Source organism: Typopeltis vanoorti, chromosome 10 (assembly GCF_054136105.1).
Source record: "Typopeltis vanoorti isolate ZY-2024b chromosome 10, IOZ_Tvanoo_1.0, whole genome shotgun sequence".
In the NCBI taxonomy this organism is placed as follows: Eukaryota; Metazoa; Arthropoda; class Arachnida; order Uropygi; family Thelyphonidae; genus Typopeltis; species Typopeltis vanoorti.
The window spans coordinates 98,539,715-98,558,917 of NC_143558.1; the positions used below are offsets into that span (position 1 = coordinate 98,539,715).

Below are 19,203 nucleotides of genomic sequence, written 5' to 3' on the forward strand. Positions count from 1 at the left end.
AATCATTCATAATGATCACCTGTTTCTTATTTGCTTGGCTAATTTGATTACACATTTTTATAGTCACTACCATCCACATTACAGGTCTATAACAACATCTGACTAAGTATTTGATTCCATTTACCTCTATCTCACACCATACTGTCTCAAAACCACTGGCACTATTTCCCTCTTGCATCTCTACTTTGTATGGACATAACTCTTTCTCTATCATCAATAGCACTCGCTACCATTTCTATCTTCACAAAACACTTTATGTTGGAGGTTTAATGGATTTTTTACAACACTCAAAAAGAATTAAAATAGAATTTAATACTTCCTATATTTCGTCCTAGTCACTAGGACATCTATGGGGATTACAAAAACAATTAATGTAACATTCACACAAAAACTTACAATACTAAGCCCAACCACGTGGGTGACACTAAAGTCCTATCTAGGTGGAGCGCCCTCTAAGGGCGGTAGTAGGTGGCCTGGAATGTAAGGTGGAACCTCTGGTGATGAGTGTTTCCCAAATCTTCAGAAGCTTAATGCAACCGTATTTGTTAAGATTTGGTTGGTTTCTGAGAGCTGCTGCTGCTTCTAAGAAAAGTCTCTCTTTCTTGAATTTGCTGTGGTGGAGCATGGTGGTTTTCTTCCATGATACTCTGTGGGTGGTGTCCAAAACATGGTCAGCCAAGCCTGAATGGCCATAGTTGTGTTTAACGATGTACGACTTGTGTTCCTCCAGGCGGATGGATGCTGATCTGCCTGTCTGTCCAAAGTACGCAAGCTTACAGGAACAGGGTACTTTGTAAACTCCAGGCAGAGAGAGAGAGAGGAGGGAACTGATCTTTCGTAGAACGGATAAGGGTAGCAAGTTTGCAGTAGGGCTTATATGCTGTGTGTAGGTTATACTTTTTTAGTATCTTGGCTATTTTTTCCGAAGTGCCTCGGATGTAGGGTATGGTAATGGCATTTTTAAAATCTTGTTGATGAGAGGGACGGGGGAATGGGGGAGGAATTGATTATTTTTTTGATACTGTGTTCGCTGCAGCCATTGGAGAGGAAAATTCTGTGTATGTGGTTAAGCTCAGTAGTGAGGGTGGTTCCACTGGAACAAAGATTGTGGGCTCTCTTGGTGAGGGTTTTAATGATGCCATATTGTTGTGAGGGGTGGTGGTGGGAGAGTTTGTGAATGTATCTGCCTGTGTGTGTGTGGGTTTTCTGTATACAGTGAAGGCAAGTGTATCATTAGGCAGGCGCATGACTAAGGTGTCTAGGAAGGGTAAACAATTGTTCTTTTCCTTTTCCATAGTAAACTGGATTCTTGGATATAGGCTATTGAGATGACCGAGGAAGGAGTCTAACGTGTCTGGGCCATGACGCCAAATAGAGAACACATCATCTACATATCTTAGCCAGATAGAAGGTTTGAGTGGGGCTGAGTCTATGGCTCGTTTTTAGAAATCTTCCATATAGAAATTGGCAAGGGGGGGGTGAGAGGGGGGAACCCATGGCGGTTCCCTCTATCTGCTTGTAGATTTTGTTATTCCAAGAGAAATACCCAGAGTTGATGGCAAAGGAAAAGAGATCTAAGATGTCAGAGGGGAAAACGTTTTCTAAGAGAGATAAAGTGTCAGTTAAGGGAATATTGGTAAACAAAGAGGAGATATCAAAGCTTACTAATATGTCTGTATTATTCAAGGTTAAATTTTCTGTGAGGGCTTTAAAGTGGGTAGAGTTTTTTATATAGGAAGCTGAATTTCCGGTGAGGGGGGACAGAGAGTTGGCCAGCTGTTTAGACAGTCTGTAACAAGGTGCATTGGTGGCATCTACTATAGGTCTGAGTGGGGAATTGGGTTTGTGGATTTTTGGTAAACCGTATATTCGGGGGGGACGGGAGCGGAAAGGTTTAATTTTTTTCGTGACGTCAGGGGGCCAGGAGGTTACTTTTTTAAGTAAGATTTTTAATTTCTTAACTTGTGTTTTTGTGGGGTCGTGTTCTAGCGGGATGTAGGTAGCGCGATCGCGGAGGATAATGTTCATTTTACAATTGTATTCGCTGGTATTAAGAACAACTGTGGCATTACCCTTATCCGCTCTGGTGATGACGATACTTTTTTCTTTGCGTAGTTTCTGGAGAGCCATGCGTTGGGCATAAGATAAGTTACTTTTTGGAGGCGAAGAGTGAGCGAGGATGTTGGCTATGTCGAGTCTGATGTTATTGGCTATCTCCGACGGCAAGCGACCGATCCCCCGTTCGACGTTAACCATTACATCGAGCACCGGAACTTCTTTCGGGGCGACGGCAAAATTACGGCCGAGGCAAAGGGCGCTGACGGCATCCTCGTTGAGCCTTTTGGAAGAGAGGTTTATTACTGTCTGGAGCGGTTGAATTTGTGGTTGTGGTTTGTCTTTAACCAGGTTGCTGTATTTCTTGACGTGTTTGTTTTTTATTTTTTGAATTTCTCTCTGTGCGGAAGTTTCAGAAATGTCAGAGAGAATCGACCAAAGTTCAGGGTTAAGAACGGTGGAGCTCTGAATGTAAGGAGCCAATGGCAGTGTTCGTCACTGCGAGGGCGGCACGAGTAGAGGCAATTTGCTCGCGTAGTAATGCTAGGCTGGCACGTTTATATATACAGAGTGCTTTTTTGGAATGGAAATTGGTCTTCATTTTAACACATTTTGGTATCACTCTTGTATCCAGACATCTTTTTAAAAAGGCCAGCCAATTTAGTTGTCTAGATAGTCGTAGTTTTGACTTACCATATTGCTTGGATTTACGTGCTGAATCTTCTCCATGGATGATTAGAATTCTTGTGTAGAGGCTTAAGTGCTGTGAGGACATCATGTTGGAGGTTTAATTTTTTACAACACTCAAAAAGAATTAAAATAGAATTTAATACTTCCTATATTTCGTCCTAGTCACTAGGTCTATGGGGATTACAAAAACAATTAATGTAACATGCACACAAAAACTTACAATACTAAGCCCAACCACGTGGGTGACACTAAAGTCCTATCTAGGTGGAGCGCCCTCTAAGGGTGGTAGTAAAGTGGCCTGGAATGTAAGGTGGGACCTCTGGTGATGAGTGTTTCCCAAATCTTCGGAAGCTTAATGCAACCGTATTTGTTAAGATTTGGTTGGTTTCTGAGAGCTGCTGCTGCTTCTAAGAAAAGTCTCTCTTTCTTGAATTTGCTGTGTGGAGCATGGTGGTTTTCTTCCATGATACTCTGTGGGTGGTGTCCAAAACATGGTCAGCCAAGCCTGAATGGCCATAGTTGTGTTTAACGATGTACGACTTGTGTTCCTCCAGGCAGATGGATGCTGATCTGCCTGTCTGTCGAAAGTACGCAAGCTTACAGGAACAGGTTACTTTGTAAACTCCAGGCAGAGAGAGAGGAAGGAGCTGATCTTTCGTACAACAGATAAGGGTAGCAAGTTTGCAGTAGGGCTTATATGCTGTGTGTAGGTTATACTTTTTTAGTATCTTGGCTATTTTTTCCGAAGTGCCTCGGATGTAGGGTATGGTGATGGCATTTTTAAAATCTTGTTGATGAGAGGGAGGGGAATGTGGGAGGAATTGATTATTTTTTTGATACTGTGTTCGCTGTAGCCATTGGAGAGGAAAGTTCTGTGTATGTGGTTAAGCTCAGTAGTGAGGGCGGTTCCACTGGAACAAAGATTGTGGGCTCTCTTGGTAAGGGTTTTAATGATGCCATATTGTTGTGAGGGGTGGTGGTGGGAGAGTTTGTGAATGTATCTGCCTGTGTGTGTGGGTTTTCTGTATACAGTGAAGAAGGCAAGTGTATCATTAGGCAGGCGCGTGACTAAGGTGTCTAGGAAGGGTAAACAATTAGTAAACAAAAAACAGTGTGCATGTTACATTAATTGTTTTTGTAATCCCCATAGATGTCCTAGTGACTAGGACGAAATACAGGAAGTATTAAATTCTATTTTAATTCTTTTTGAGTGTTGTAAAAAATCCATTAAACCTCCAACATAATGTCCTCACAGCACTTAAGCCTCTACACAAGACTTCACAAAACACATCATACCTTTCCATCTCTATTCCTGTCAGGATGTCATCCTCATCCAACCATGTCTCACTTATTCCAACAATTCTTGGGTGAACATATTCAATTAATGCAACCATTTCATTTGCCTTGTTTCTTACACTTCTGGCATTTGTATACAAACATAGCAGTTCATTCCTGGATCTATAGCTAGTTCCACTGATACCACTTATTTGATGTGACTTCTCCATGCTTACTCAAGCCATTTTTTTTTTCCCTTATTCATTTCAGAACCTTCTTCAAATCTGTTTTCCCTTGATCCCAGGAATCCCGATTTCTTTCAATAATACTATAGTATATGATAAGATGAGAGAGAGAGGCTTGAACATCTTTGGTTTCTTGAGTGGGTTTTCAGATTGTCTAACTTAGTTCATCCACAATAATAACATATAAGTTCACAACTTTATGTTGGTGGGACTGACATTAGAAAAAAAATGCAACATGCATGCAACAGACATTTAGGATCAGTTAGTTGCCTAATCATTTAGTCTTGATCACTTTGATTTGGATATTACATCAGTACTAATAACATGCAGCGAAGAAACAATAACAATGATCAAATTACATATTGTGGAAGAAATAAATGAAGACATATATACGAAGTCTGACACACACACACACACACAAAAAAAAAACGAGATTAATCATATAGCATGGGAACTGAGAGTGGAAGGGGAGAGACAAAGAGATAGTTATAGAACATGTTCTAACCTGTCACCGAGACAAGGCTCAACTCCATTGCTTTACTCAATACAAGTGGATGCGTGTTCAAATATAGACTATTTCTTACCCTTGAGTGGAAAATGTTGGAGTGCAAGAGTGAACAGAGAGTTAACATCAAGTTTCTTGTGAAACTAAATAAATCCATGATGGAAACTTTTCAATTATTGACTGAGGCTTACGGTGAAGAGTGCACGTCTCATGCATGTGTTTTTGAATGGCACAAATGATTTTTGGAAGGCAGAGAAATCATGAAAGATGATGACTGCCCAGGCCGCCCATGCACAGCAGTTACCGATGACAACAAAAAGTGCGAGATGTGATTCGAAAAGACAGAAGTTGGGTGTTCGAGCTGTAACTGAGAAAGTTCATTTGGACAGGTAAAGTGTTCAACACATTTCAATGGAAGAATTGAACATGAAAAAGATTTGTGCAAAAATGGTTCCAAAAATGTTGTCAGATGTGTTTGGACCGTTTGCAAAACATTAAGGATGAACAGATCTGTTGAATTCAGTAATCACTTGCAATGAAATTTGGATATTTACATATGATCTGGAAACCAAGCAACAATCAATGCAGTGGAAGTCAGCAACATCTCCAAAACCAAAAAATGCACTCATGAGTCGTTCGCAGTTCAAGGCCATGTCGATTGTTTTCTTCGATATCCAGGGTATTGTAATGGCAGAGTGGGTTCCCAGCAGTAGACAGTAAATCAGCAGTATTACCTTGAAGCCTTGATGAAATTACGCAAACATATGAGAAGGAAACGACCAGAACTGTGGAGAATTGGTTGGATTTTGCACCAAGACAACATGCCAACCCATCAAGCTTTGTCTGTGAAGCAGTTTTTAGCTAATCACAACATCATTGTGCTTGAGAACCCACCCTATTCACCAGACCTGGCTCCTTGTGACTTCTACCTCTTCCCAAAGATCAAGTCAGTGCTCAAAGGAACCCATTTTTTGTTGGTAGAAGATGTGAAAGCAAAAATGATGGAGTCCTCAACAACCTTTCAAAAAATGATCTGCAGAATTTCTATGAACGTTGGCAGCATCGTATGCAGCTGTGTGTCAACTCAGAAGGGAACTATTTTGAAGGCGATCATAGTTGATTTTCTCAATTTGTTAAATAAAAAGAGATACAGGCACATTCTCGTTTTTTTCTGTGTCAGACTTTGCATATATATTTGCTTGGTTGAAATCAAGAGCTTGGCAGACCACTAATGTTATACTTGAATTGAATTGGGAATTCAGAACATCATTAACAGACCTCAAATATTAAAACTCTTGGGAAATACAACACAATCCATAATAATATCAAAACAAGATATAACAGAAAAAAAATAACAGATATAACAACAGAAAAAACAAAGAATTAGTGAAAATCTTAGCAAACAGAACAAAATATGAAGATAAAAAAAGAACTAAATAAAAATGAGATAATTCCTAATTTCCCATATATTTTAACTTAAGTATATGGGTATTAAGCTATTATATGGGCACTAAATTATTATAAAATTTAGAAATTGTATAATAATTTCTAAATAGTATTTACAGATGCTTCACTAAAAATACAAATGATTTTTGATATATCCGTATACATACTATGCTGATGGCATAATATATATATACATCAGCATGCATACTATGCCCTCATCTGTGAAGAATGTTCAATACTACTTGATTACACAAAACTGGCAGCTAGAGTCTTAATATGGGAACCTTTCAAGTGCATGAGACCTGGAATATAGTGGCAAAAAATAACTTTTTTTTTTTCAACATCCATGTTTTTCATATCATGGATGATATTCACCTATAAAAATGAAAACATATAAAATAACACCACTGAATTTAATACATAGCAGAAATTGCCTGCAGAAAAAAATAAATAAACGTCATCAATTACAACGAGGCAACTATACCAATGTAATTTCTTAGGGAAAATAATAATAACAATAAAAATATTAAAAAAAACCACCATTGCAACATTTTTTGTGTACTGATTTTGCTGTGCCTTCTCTTGAATATGTTAAAATATCTTGCTCCACAATACTATTTCCTAACAGTAACTTTTATTCATTGTTAAATATGCAACTTGTTAATAATTTTACTTGCCACAGCAGTGTTCATGAAGAACAAATGACAGCAGCAAAAAAAATCAATTCCATAAAATGAAATAAATATAATATTAATTTACCTTTTTATAAACAACAAGAACAATATTATCTGGATGAAAGGGTCTTTCAAATTCGTTTACAAGAACTGAAAGTCTTCTTATCTCCTCACTAAGACCATTGGCAACCTTTTGTTCAACTAATTCAACAAGCTGAGTAATCTGATGCTTTACTTCTTCTGTAAGAAGTTGGAGTTGCTGTTGAGTGAATTCCAGTCTGTCCCACTGCTCTTTTCTTGAAGTCTGTTTTTCTTTTCTGTGATTGATACAAATACAATCAAAATGAACTTTAATGAATTATTTCAAATAATGAGGTTTAATCATTTTTAATGGATGAAATAAAGATATGCGTCATCATCATCATCATCATCATCATCATCATCAAATTCCTGCCATGTACCCTCAAGGGGTGTACAGGATATGATAGTACTACATGAAAAAAATTACAAAAAAACATGAAAAAAAAAATAATAAAGATATGTAATTAGGAAAAATTCAAGTTACTAAATCATTCTTTCTATCCACTTCTTATTAATTTTATCATTAACCAGTTAATAAATTAAAGATCAGCATACATGAGTTAATGAAACATGTTGTTAAAGTAAAAAATAGTGAATTTAAAGGATGTATTACTCTCCGACTAGTTCTCCAGAATAAATACTAGAGCAGTATTAGGTCTTTGGAAGACAGTTGGATATGAAATCAGCCTGAGGAAATTAATAAGAAGAGCAGTGGATATGAATGAGACAAAAACTGGTCAGGGATTGGTACCAGATTAATGAGTAAATTTTTCAAAGAATGCAGGGAGACAAGGAGTAGAACAATAGCTTTCCTTATACAGCTTTTCTAGGGAAGTTGTATAAGGAGATTGTGAGCAAGGGGGGGGGGGGGGTAAGAAGCAGGCTCTTGGCATGTAGAGTGGCAGTAAGTGGAATGCATTGGACTCCATGGAGGGATAATGATGATGGTAATCATAAAGCTATTTCTTCATTTCATTTCAATTATGGATTGCCAATTTCATGGTTTTCTTAAGTAATTTTTCTTTTTTTGTATTTTAATTTCAGCATATATTCTGATTTAAAGAATTGTGAAGAATGAAATTATTATATGTTAAGGTTCATTGTAACAATAATATAATTCACTTTTCATCATGATATAGCAGTAAAATTAGTATTTTTTTTCACAAGGAAGAACACTTCATATTAAATAAATAAATAACCTGAACAAAACTTGTCTCTTCTTTTTACCATATGTAGTTTGTATAATTTGTAAAACTGTACTAATTCTGTAATAGCAGCAATTTTTCACCTTCAATACAATAATTTGATTGTGCTATAGCAATAATGTGTCTACAACTTTGGAGATAAAGTTTTATCATTTGATTCTATACTGTTATGAATCTGAATAACTACTTAATGGGAGGATGGGGGGGGGGGGGGGCAAAAGAGCAAAAATTTTATATGTCATGGCCATCGTACAAATACTGTAATACTCTTCATCTTTTGCTAATCTTGTATCACAACTCTTTGTTTGGATTCATAGAAAAGAATGTATAGTCATGTGGAGGGGGGAGAGATCTTATTTTATGTATTTTATATACATAAAATAAGATCTGACAATGTTGATAACAACATTTATATTACTTACAATTTTAAATTTTAAGCTTACATGTTGTGGTAACATTATTGTAATAAATGTTATGGATTTCAATTCAATTAAATATAATTTTATTAAAGATAAAACTTTCTCCAGGGTAACACTACCATCTTCAGAACTAGCATAACAGCTACAAAAATCATTAAGGAATAATCAAGTCAAGTAGAGATATATGCTGGAAATGGGAGAAAAACTCTCCCTATATATATATATACAGGGTGTTCGGGATAAATTTGACATATTTATAATTAATTATATTTTTCCGTAAGTTACATGTATTAACACACACTTCTCTTCATTTAAAAGTTTGGACCCTTCTTCATTCATATACAAGATGTCAGAAAGGATGGATAGCTGGAACCCACCTGAATCATGGAAGAGAATAACTTGTATCATGATGATTCGTGCCCGCCATCAAAATAAGGATATTACGACTGCTGCCCAATGCTCCCTGAATACAGTAAAAACAATCAGGCATGAACTAGAGACTTGCAATGGTGACTACGAGGATGTAGCAAGAAGAAAGATCCCTAGCAGACGATCTGATTGCGTTCGTACAGCAGAATTCCTCGCAAATCTGCAGGAACAGGTGTTGAAGAACCCTGGCATTGGAATTCGGGCTTTGTTCGTGGAGTTGCTAACTGTAGTCAAGCCCTGGATAACAAGGGTAGCCAATGGTAGGCCGTATGTATGGCAGCAGGATTCGGCCCCTTGCCACACCTCTGGGAAAAGTCAAAAATGGTTGTCTGAAAATTTCTACGACTTCACCAGTCCAAATGTTTGGCCTCCAAACTCCCCAGACCTTAACCCCATGGATTATTTTGTATGGGGCGCAGTTGAAAAAGACACCAATCGCACTTCCAGTAATACAAAAGCCCAGTTAATGGATAAAATTAAAACAGTTTTTGCGGCCCTTCCCAGGGAGACTGTAGCATCAGCTTGTTCGAGGTTCCGAAGCAGAATTGAAGCTGTGATCGATGCTAATGGCGGTTATTTTGAGTAAATCTTGTTGATAGTATTGTAATTAACTCTGCCTGTAATGTTTTTTTGTCAATTCATTAAATTTAATAGATACAAAGAAGATTTTATTTTTCCTTACGAAACTGTCAAATTTATCCCGAACACCCTGTATATATATATATATATATATATCTCAGACAAAAAAAGTAAATAAATAAAAGAACACACATTCTTATGTATGTTCTTTCATTTCATAATTCTATTTAATTTAAAAGAATTATAGAAGTATATGTCATGAAGGAATCTCTTCTGCCCTGACATTACAAGTACCACTGACCCTCTGACATGAGAGTAGCTAGTGGCAGGGTCACCCTAGAAGGAAGGTTAAAGGAGAGCTGCCAGATTAAGAAAGAGAGAGACCTTGGTCCTCCAGATTCTGAAAATACAGACAATTCAGAACCATTCAAATGAAAAGCAAACAAGACTTAAAGGAAACAACATATATAACAAACGTCTATGGAGTCAACAGGCTCATTATCCAAGATCTCACTCATTATGATAGATATACGTATCTATCATAATGCATCTTAAATTTAATGGATCATATACACCTTTCACTTAGTGTAATCCCTTCTTCTATTAATCTATTAAAATCCCCTCACTAACTTAAATGTCTCTTTCATATTACTATTTTCTAGCTATCCACTAAACTCTGCATTTGACATTCCCTCAAGATCTTCCCATAATCACCATCCCAGAGTCCTGATGTTACTTTAGTTACTCTCTGGACTCCTCTCCAGAGTTTTCACACAACACCGGAAACTAAGTGAGCAAACTTTCACGCAACAGTTTGTGTGTTGACTGACCAATACTTCACACAGTGACATAATCGGTTTCATATCCCTCCTTGTCAGTATGCTCCTTATCATAATGGCAATGCTCTATGAGTGTAGTCTTTGTAATACTCAATGTGTCCTCTGAGCTTCAGATCAATGTCAATCATAACTCCCAGAATCTCATTGACTACCTGAACAATTCCACCAATGCAATACAGAGCCTTACCTTTCTGCACTCCAAAGTGCAATACCTGACATTTATTAACATTAAAACTGCAATCTCATCAGCTCAAGCTAAAAATTATCTAAATCTTCATGAAGAAAGTCAATATCACTCAACTTTGCATCATTAGCAAACAACCGAAGAACCCCTGTCAATCCACAAGAATGAAATATCAATAAATAAGTTAAATAATAAGGTCTAAGACCAGAACTCTGCAGCACACTGCATGTTACCTTTCTTCAGAACACTGCCCCATCCATCTAACCAAGCTATTATCCATCCCCACCTTCCCCAGCTGTACACTGATTTGTTACATGGTAGTCTATTCAATACCTTTGCAAGGCTATGAATATTACTATATATGTGTCTCCCTTATCCAATACATTTGTCACCTTATCATAAAATACATGGTAAAACCTACACCTTCATCCAAGCTGACAATAAAAGAGAATCAATCCAATCTTGTATTCAATTCCTAACCATCCTCTCCAATACTTTAATTACAACTACAGATATAGATTAAAACTTGAAATTGAAATTTGTTCCACAACCATACTTGTACTATTTTTTACTCCCTGGGAGACAACCCTTCCAATTGTAAGACTTTCATTAAACAACCAAGTCAAGAGCACGCCAACTCTTTTGCACATTTCCTAAAAATGTTTAGTGATACCACATATTCCCAAAGTTTTATTAATATCTAATGCAACTAACACTTGATACCAACCTGATTCTCTCACGTCTCATACCTCTATTATTTGGCTACCTTACAGGTATTGCATAACATCCCCCACTGAATTTACACTGACAATGCTTATTATATGAATATGAGTCAAAATAATATGTTATGCTTACAAAGTTCCTATTAAATAAGTCAGCTTGTTATGCTGAAAAATGTGCATATTAAATAATTCCACTACATCAGGAATACAGGTAAATGATTTGGAAAAATGGATATACTAAATGTTGCCATTTGGAATGTTATATGCAAAGGTCTGGCAATATCTGGGAGTTATATGCAGAAGTCTGTCACCTTGGCAGCATGTTCCTGCTCTTTAAGTTCTCTGCACCAACTGTACCATGAAAATCCAAATAAATGCTATTGTGCCTGTGTAGATGAGGTTTAAAGCACCAGAAAATAACAAAAAAGCAAAAAATATATCCTTCTCCCACAAAAAAAAAGCCAAAATAACACCCCAGTTTTAAACAATAAAAAAACTTGCACATCAATTTCACCAGCATCAGGGAAACAACATAAACATTAATGATATACACAATCACATATAAACATCAAAAACCAAATACACCAAATACACTAACTGAATATAATTGGCCTCTTCCACAACTACAGTCCACCCCAGCTATCCCAATTGTATCTTCCATGGTGTCTTCTGTAAAAAGGGAGGAATGGGCACTTGTCTAAAATTGGACACTTCTTATCAAAGTTATCAAACATGCAATCACTGCTTGTTGAATGGCTGGCTCAAGATTTCTATAGTTTGCTTTAAAGCATCATTTTCTGCCTTTACCATCCTCCTGATCAGATCACAAATCATTAATCATGCTGCACTCTTAACTAATTATCTCTAAAAGTTTATTTCATACAGTGTATTTACCCAAACTGTGATATTATCTCTCTCTCTAGAAGACTTGAATGTTTATAACACAAACTACTTCCCTTCTCTAACATCACAGATGAGGCCAAAAAAGGAAGCCAAATGATTTGTTCTCAGTTATTTGATCTAACTTCAAATAGTTCAACTTCAGCTAACCAGAAAATACCAGAACAATGTTTATCTCATGTTGGAGGTTTAATGGAATATTTACAGCGCTAAGGAAGGATTAAAAACTAATTTTAATGCTTCCAATATTTCGTCTCAGCCATGGGACATCTTCAGGGATTATAAATAACTCTTGTAACATACACTCAAATACAACACAATACGAAGTGGGTAACTCTAAAGCCCTATCTAGGTGGTGCCCCTCTATAGGTGTTTGTAAGTGGCCTAGGATGTGGGACCTCTGATAATTAATGTTTCACAAATTTTGGGAAGTTTTATGCAACTGTATTTACCATGGTGGAGTATGGTGGGGTTTTCTCCAGGAAATCCTGTGGGTTGTATCTGAAACATGGTTTGCAAGGCCAGAGTGACCATAGTCGTGATTGCAGATGTATGATTTGTGTTCTTCCAAACAGATGGTTGCTGATTGTTCCTGCAAGCTGGCTTACTTCAGACAGACAGGCAGATCAGCAGCCATCTATTTAGAAGAACACAAGCCATACATCTGCAATCACGACTATGGTCAATCTGGTTTTGCAGATCATGCTTTGGATATAACCCACAGGATCTCCAAGAGAAAGACCACAATACTCCACCACAGTAAATTCAAAATAAAAAGACTGTTCTTAGAATCTATGGCGGCACTCAGAAATTGACCAAATTTAAATAAATATGGTTGTATAAAACTTCCCAAAATTTGGGAAACATTAATTATCAGAGGTTCCACTTTACATCCTAGGCCACCTACAAATGCCCGTAGAGGGTGCACCACCTAGATAGGACTTTAGAGTCCTATCTAGTCACCTGCATGTTTCACTTAGTAATATGCTGTATTCTTTGTAATCCCTGAAGATGTCTCAGTGACTGAGATGAAATATTGGAAGCATTAAAATTAGTTTTTAATCCTTTTCTAGTGCTGTAAACATTCCATTAAACATCCAACATGCCAGCACTTAAGCCTCAATCTTTATCATTTTTTTTTATCCTTTTTATCATTCTCATCAAGAAGAGAGCAGGGCAGCAATGCTCTGCTTTCTTCTTGGTAACTAAGACCATAAGCTTATCCATGTCCCCTTTTCTAAACACCAATCTCTTCCTGTACAATTTCAGCCTCATGCCTATGGTGCTACAACAGCTTCTAGTGAGATGATCACCTGTATTTCTATACCTCTTTTCTATCATCTAATTACATTTTTCATTCTTTTGATCCAAATACCTGCTCAGACTATATAACTGAAATAATCTCAATGGAATAAGAGTTGTCATTCCCCATGACACAACAAAGCCCTGGTTTTCTGAATGTGCCTTTGTTGGCTATGATAATATATATATATATATAGTCAACATCTCAAATCAAAAACTCCAACTTCTCATTCAGCTAACAACAGTCTGAAACAAGTCTAAGAAAATTACAAATCCAAGGCAGACTTCATAGGTGCCGAATGTAACAAGTTTGCCTCCTGCTCAACTGGCAGTCAAGCCTTCTGGTCCCTTGCCTGCTCTCTCACACATCCTAATAGTGCCATGATAACATTATTCAAAGTTAAGACAGACCTCTTGGAATCAATCTTTTCATCCAAATCACGGATGATGAAGACACATCATGTTCTGCAATATCACAAACTGCTCACCACATACCTCTGATTTCTCACTACAAGGCATCTTCCATATTGATAAGTCTATCTATGTTGATATTAATAAGCTTCCTGTTCCAGACGGTATTACTCTAGTAGAGCTCAAACCTTGAACTCCACTTGAACTGATTACATGCCAGCCTGATGGATCCCTGGCTTTCTCTGTTTACAGAAAACTGATCCATACAGGTAGATACATTCACCAACAATCGCACCATCCCCCCTCACAACAATATGGGATTATAAAAACCCTATATAACAGAACAAAATTAATCTGTTCAGACAACAACAATGCCCTAACTACTGAACTTAACCATATCCATAACACCTTCTTAGCCAATGGCTAAAACCCCAAAAAGTCCAGAAAATATTAAAACCAGTTAACCCCCCACACACACACACTTAACAGAAATTACACTAAATCTATCGCCATTCCATATATCCGGAGCATGTCCTGAAATGCTCACAACAATCATAAAAAAAATATGACCTGACTACCTGTTACAAACCACATAAGAAACTGGCATCCCTTATCTGCTCCATCAAAGACCAGCCACTTTCCCTACACCTAACTGGAGCATACCAGGTCCCTTGCAGATGTAAACTGCCCTACTATGGCCAAACAAGGTAGGACAGCTGACATAAGGATTTCTGAACACAAAGACTACATCCGGTTTCACCAACACAGCCACTCAGGACTTGCAGACCATGTACTAGATACCCACCACAGAATACACTGGAAGAAAGCCACCTGGAATAAGCCTAAGCTCTAAAAAACTTCCCAAATCTCAACAAATTTGGATGCATGAGACTGTCCCAAATTTGGGAAGCTTGCATCCTTAGAATATCAGCCCAATGGCCAAGACAACCCAATATAGCCCACTAGGGGGCACCTTTAGGAATCTAGGACCAACACCAGTTGCCTTCTTCAGCCTCATTTGCTCGTTATAAGTGCCTGTGTGCACATATAATAATTTTATGTTCCCAAAAAATGCAATGTAACATTGCCAAAAATAGGAAAGTATTGATTAAAGTTTTTTAATTAATATTTTAGTATACGTTGTCATTTCCTGAAAAATTTAAAGTCGGATATGGTGATCTGCGTTTATACAATTGTAGTGCAGATAATGGACAGTGTTTCTGTCTTCTTCCAGATGAATATTACTTTCTCTTCCAGTTTATTTAAAGTATATTAGTTTGCAGAAGTAAGTGATATACTATAGACATCTAGATAATCTAGATGATGGAGAGAATCTTTTGGTGAGTGAATCAGAGTAACTAATTTTTGGTATGACTTGAAGGGGATCAATATGTTATATCCTTTTAAAATGCATAAAATTTTTTCTGAAGTATACCCAGATGTAAGGGAGGTATATTTTGTGTTCTGGGCTTGGGAAGAGGGTGGGTATGGGTTTGGGCAGATGGGTTCTGTTGATTTTGTGGAAGGGGAGGGCATTGGCTAAACCATATTCCAGATGTGAATGATTTCCATGGAGAGGCTGAAATTTTTTATGCAACTCCCACTCACAAAATTTCATAAGTCATAGTACATTAGTATTATGAATGGGCTAAGGATTTTTTTATATTTTTTATTGATTTTATAATTTTTTTTTTTATATCTGTTGATTTTTCACAGTCCAGAAACCCTACTCCAGATATGAAACATGGAACTTTTTCATGTTTGGTCTCTAGAATGTACTTTATCCAGTTAGGTCCAGAAGAACTTGGCACCAATTCTTTAGAGGAAAGTGAAAAGCCACTTTAAGCAATAAGCAGGGGGGTGTTCTCATACAAGGAGATGAAATTCATCTTAAGTTTGCTAAGGTTTTGATCAACACTATCCTTCTCAAAGAGTTCATGATGATGTAACCCTTCAGTACTAGACGATGGTTACATATTAGAAGGTACTTTATCCAGCCAGGTCAAGAAGGACATGGCACCAGTTCTTTCGAGAAAAGTGAACACCTGAAATTATTCTAATTATTACAATTATATTTCATGTTATATTTTCTCTCTATAAACAGTTATTAGTAATTAGGCCATAAAAATTTAATATCGAGTATTACCCTTTATGTATAATGTTATATTCATGCAATAACAATCAGGGAAAAGACGGAGTAGCTATAGTATTCAATGCTAACAACAAGGGTAATCTTCCTGAATGGCAGGCAATATCAAGAGAGTGATATGGCCAAATATCAGAATGGAGAACTGGACAATGAGATTTATTGAAGCCTATTGGCCCCAAAGAAGGTTATACTAAGGAAGAAATGGGAGAATTTTTTTAAGGTTTTAGAGAAAGCAACTGACACAATAAAAAAGGAAAAGTTTATCCTTGTTGGAGGATCTAAATAGCAGAGTAGGAAATTAAAAAAAAATACAGAAATATTTTGGGAAATTTGGAGAAAAGAGCAAAGCTAATAATAATGGCAAATATCTGTTGAATTTCTGCACAGGACATGGACTGGTTGTTACTAACACAATGTTCCAACATAAATGTGTGCTCAAATTCACATGGAGAGAAGAAGCAAGGAATAAGAAAAGTCTCACTGACTATGTTATTGTTGATAGTGATGTTTTTTCACTGGTGCAGGACACTAGATTGTACAGAGGATTTGAAATTGGAAGTGATCACCATTTAGTCTTGAGCAGGATAAAATTGAATTTCATATTGAAAAGAACATGTAAGAAAGTTTTAAAGCGAATAAAAGTTGAGCAGCTCTCAGATCTGAATTGTGAACTAAAATACACAAACATTATTCAAGAAAAAATGAGTTTGAGAACAGGAACCAAACTTTGGAGATTCAGTGGCAAATCCTGAAAAAAACATTGATTGATTCAGCCAAAGAGGCATGTGGTGAGGTTGTCTGCAAGGAAATAAAAATCAGACCTCCATGGTGGACATAGGAAATTAAAGAGGCAGTGAAGGAAAAGAAGAAAGCATATTGAAACTTCTTGGCAAATAAGTCAGCTTGTGCTCTTAGAGAATACAGAGACAAATCTAAGAAAGCTAAACACTGTAAAACAGGCTAAACAAAAGTCATGGGAAGACTTTGATAAGAAAATAGAAAATGAATATCAGGAAGGAGACAAAATATTCTGGAGGTTGTTGAAAAAGCTCAGAAATGGAGGAAAGAATGCTATAAAAGAAATTAGAGATGATAAAGGTGACATGAAAACTATTAAAAAAATATTCTTGATGTATGGAGTAATTACTTCAAAAAATTGCAAAACAAAACAAGCAGTGACAGCACAGTGGTAAAAAATACTCTACAAGCATGCAATCAGGAATACATATCCATATCCATACTTGAAATAGAAAAAGCCATCAAAAGTTTGAAATGTGGAAAGGCAGCTGGAGTAGATAATATTTGACCAGAAATGCTCAAATATGGAGGTATAAAAGTCTTACAGTGGCTGCACTGCATAGTTCAGAAGGCCTGGACAGAGGTACAAATTCCAGATGATTAGGATAGCGCTTTCATAGTACCCATATATAAAAAGGGAAATAAAACTGAATGTGAAAATTACAGAGGTATTTCTCTACTGAATATTCCTGGTAAGATATATGCAAGTATACTTGAGAAACAGTTGAGAAGGATTGTGGAAGGGAAACTTAGTGAAGAACAAGCTAGATTCAGGCCAAAAAGAGGCTGTCAGGATCAGATTTTCACTTTACAACAAACAGTTGAGAAATCATAGCAGTATAACAAATATCTGTATTTAAGTTTTGTAGATCTGGAAAAGGCATATGACGAGGTGCCAGGAAAAAAGCTATTCAAAATGCTACAGTTATGTGGTATCATTGGGGCATTATATCAAAAGCCTTTATTCGAGTTGTAAGTCAGCAGTTAGAATTGAAGGAAGTACAAGAAGATGGTTTGATGTTAAATCATGTCAGACAAGGATGTACATTATCTCCTCTGTTATTCATTATCTATATGGATCAGATTATGAAGAAAAGTGGTATTAAACCTGATATCAAAATTGGAGATGTTAATCTCAGCTCTTTACTTTATGCATATGAAATTATACTTTTAAATAAATCCAATACAAATCTGCAAAATTCCCTGACTAAATTGAATAAATGTAATAGATTTGATATGAAGATCAGCAATAACAAGACAAACACAATTAAAATAGGCAGACTGGCCTGAACTATATGAAAAATAAATCATAAAAAAGTTATTTATTCCTTCTCTGTTGAAACAAGACTTTAGGATGTTGTTAGTTAAATTTTTACATAATAAAACTTCATTGTACTCTATATATTTTTTAAAAATCATAATTATTTAAAATAATGTACTATTATTTTGCATTTAATACTGCACTGTCACTGTTAATATCAGATGATGTGACAATAGCAGAACACCTTTTATCTTGTGATTTATTTCCAATTCCATTGTTGGCTATGGGTTGACCTTGACATGATGTTAAATTTCCTTTAACCAATGAAACCAAACGATCATAATGAGATATTTAGCATTTAGATGAACTGGCTAAAAGTAAACCAATTAAAGAAATAAAATCAAATTAGATAAATACAGTTGTGCAGTGATTGTTAGTAATACATTTCTGACACAGTCATTAGGATTTCACTTTTAAAATAATTTTAACATTCCAATATGTCTGATAAAAGGAAAAAAACTATCAGGTGCAAAATATCACAAATGAAATCAGAAAAAGAATGCAATATTCGGAAACAAAGTGGGGCTTTCCATAAATATCTAAAAACAGAAACAGCTAATTGTACAAGAGAAAATAAGCGAAAGGACCAAAACCAAAAATTCTCAACTCATGGCAAGTAGTACTTCTAATTGTGATCTCAGTAATGTTGATATTAGTAACAATGATGGCAAAAACAAAACTGATTTAACATCTTCCTCTTAAAAAAAAATTAAGTGATGAACTTGAAATGAACATTGATCCAGAGGCTTGGCACTGGAGGAGCATAATAGAATGCCTAATTGCCATTGTTCAATTTTTAGCTGAACAATGTTTGCCCTTTCGGGAAACATCTGATAAATTATATGTTCGTATTAACAGCAATTTTTTGAAGTTTGGTGAATTAATTGCCAGATATGATAATGCTATATCTGAACATTTACTGAGAGTCTCGTGCATCAGTCCAAAATTATCTTGGGAAAAACATTCAAAATTAA

General features: G+C 36.3%; 1 protein-coding gene across 1 annotated transcript in view; it reads right to left on the reverse strand.

Annotated features, from left to right (window-relative positions):
- Marf (Mitochondrial assembly regulatory factor) overlaps positions 1-19,203 on the reverse strand; it is a 373,692-nt gene that overhangs the window by 95,321 nt on the left and 259,168 nt on the right. Inside the window, exon 11 of the mRNA XM_090399591.1 lies at positions 6,976-7,207. Coding sequence (XP_090255717.1) covers positions 6,976-7,207 — 232 coding nt within the window. The remainder of the gene's footprint in view (positions 1-6,975; positions 7,208-19,203) is intronic.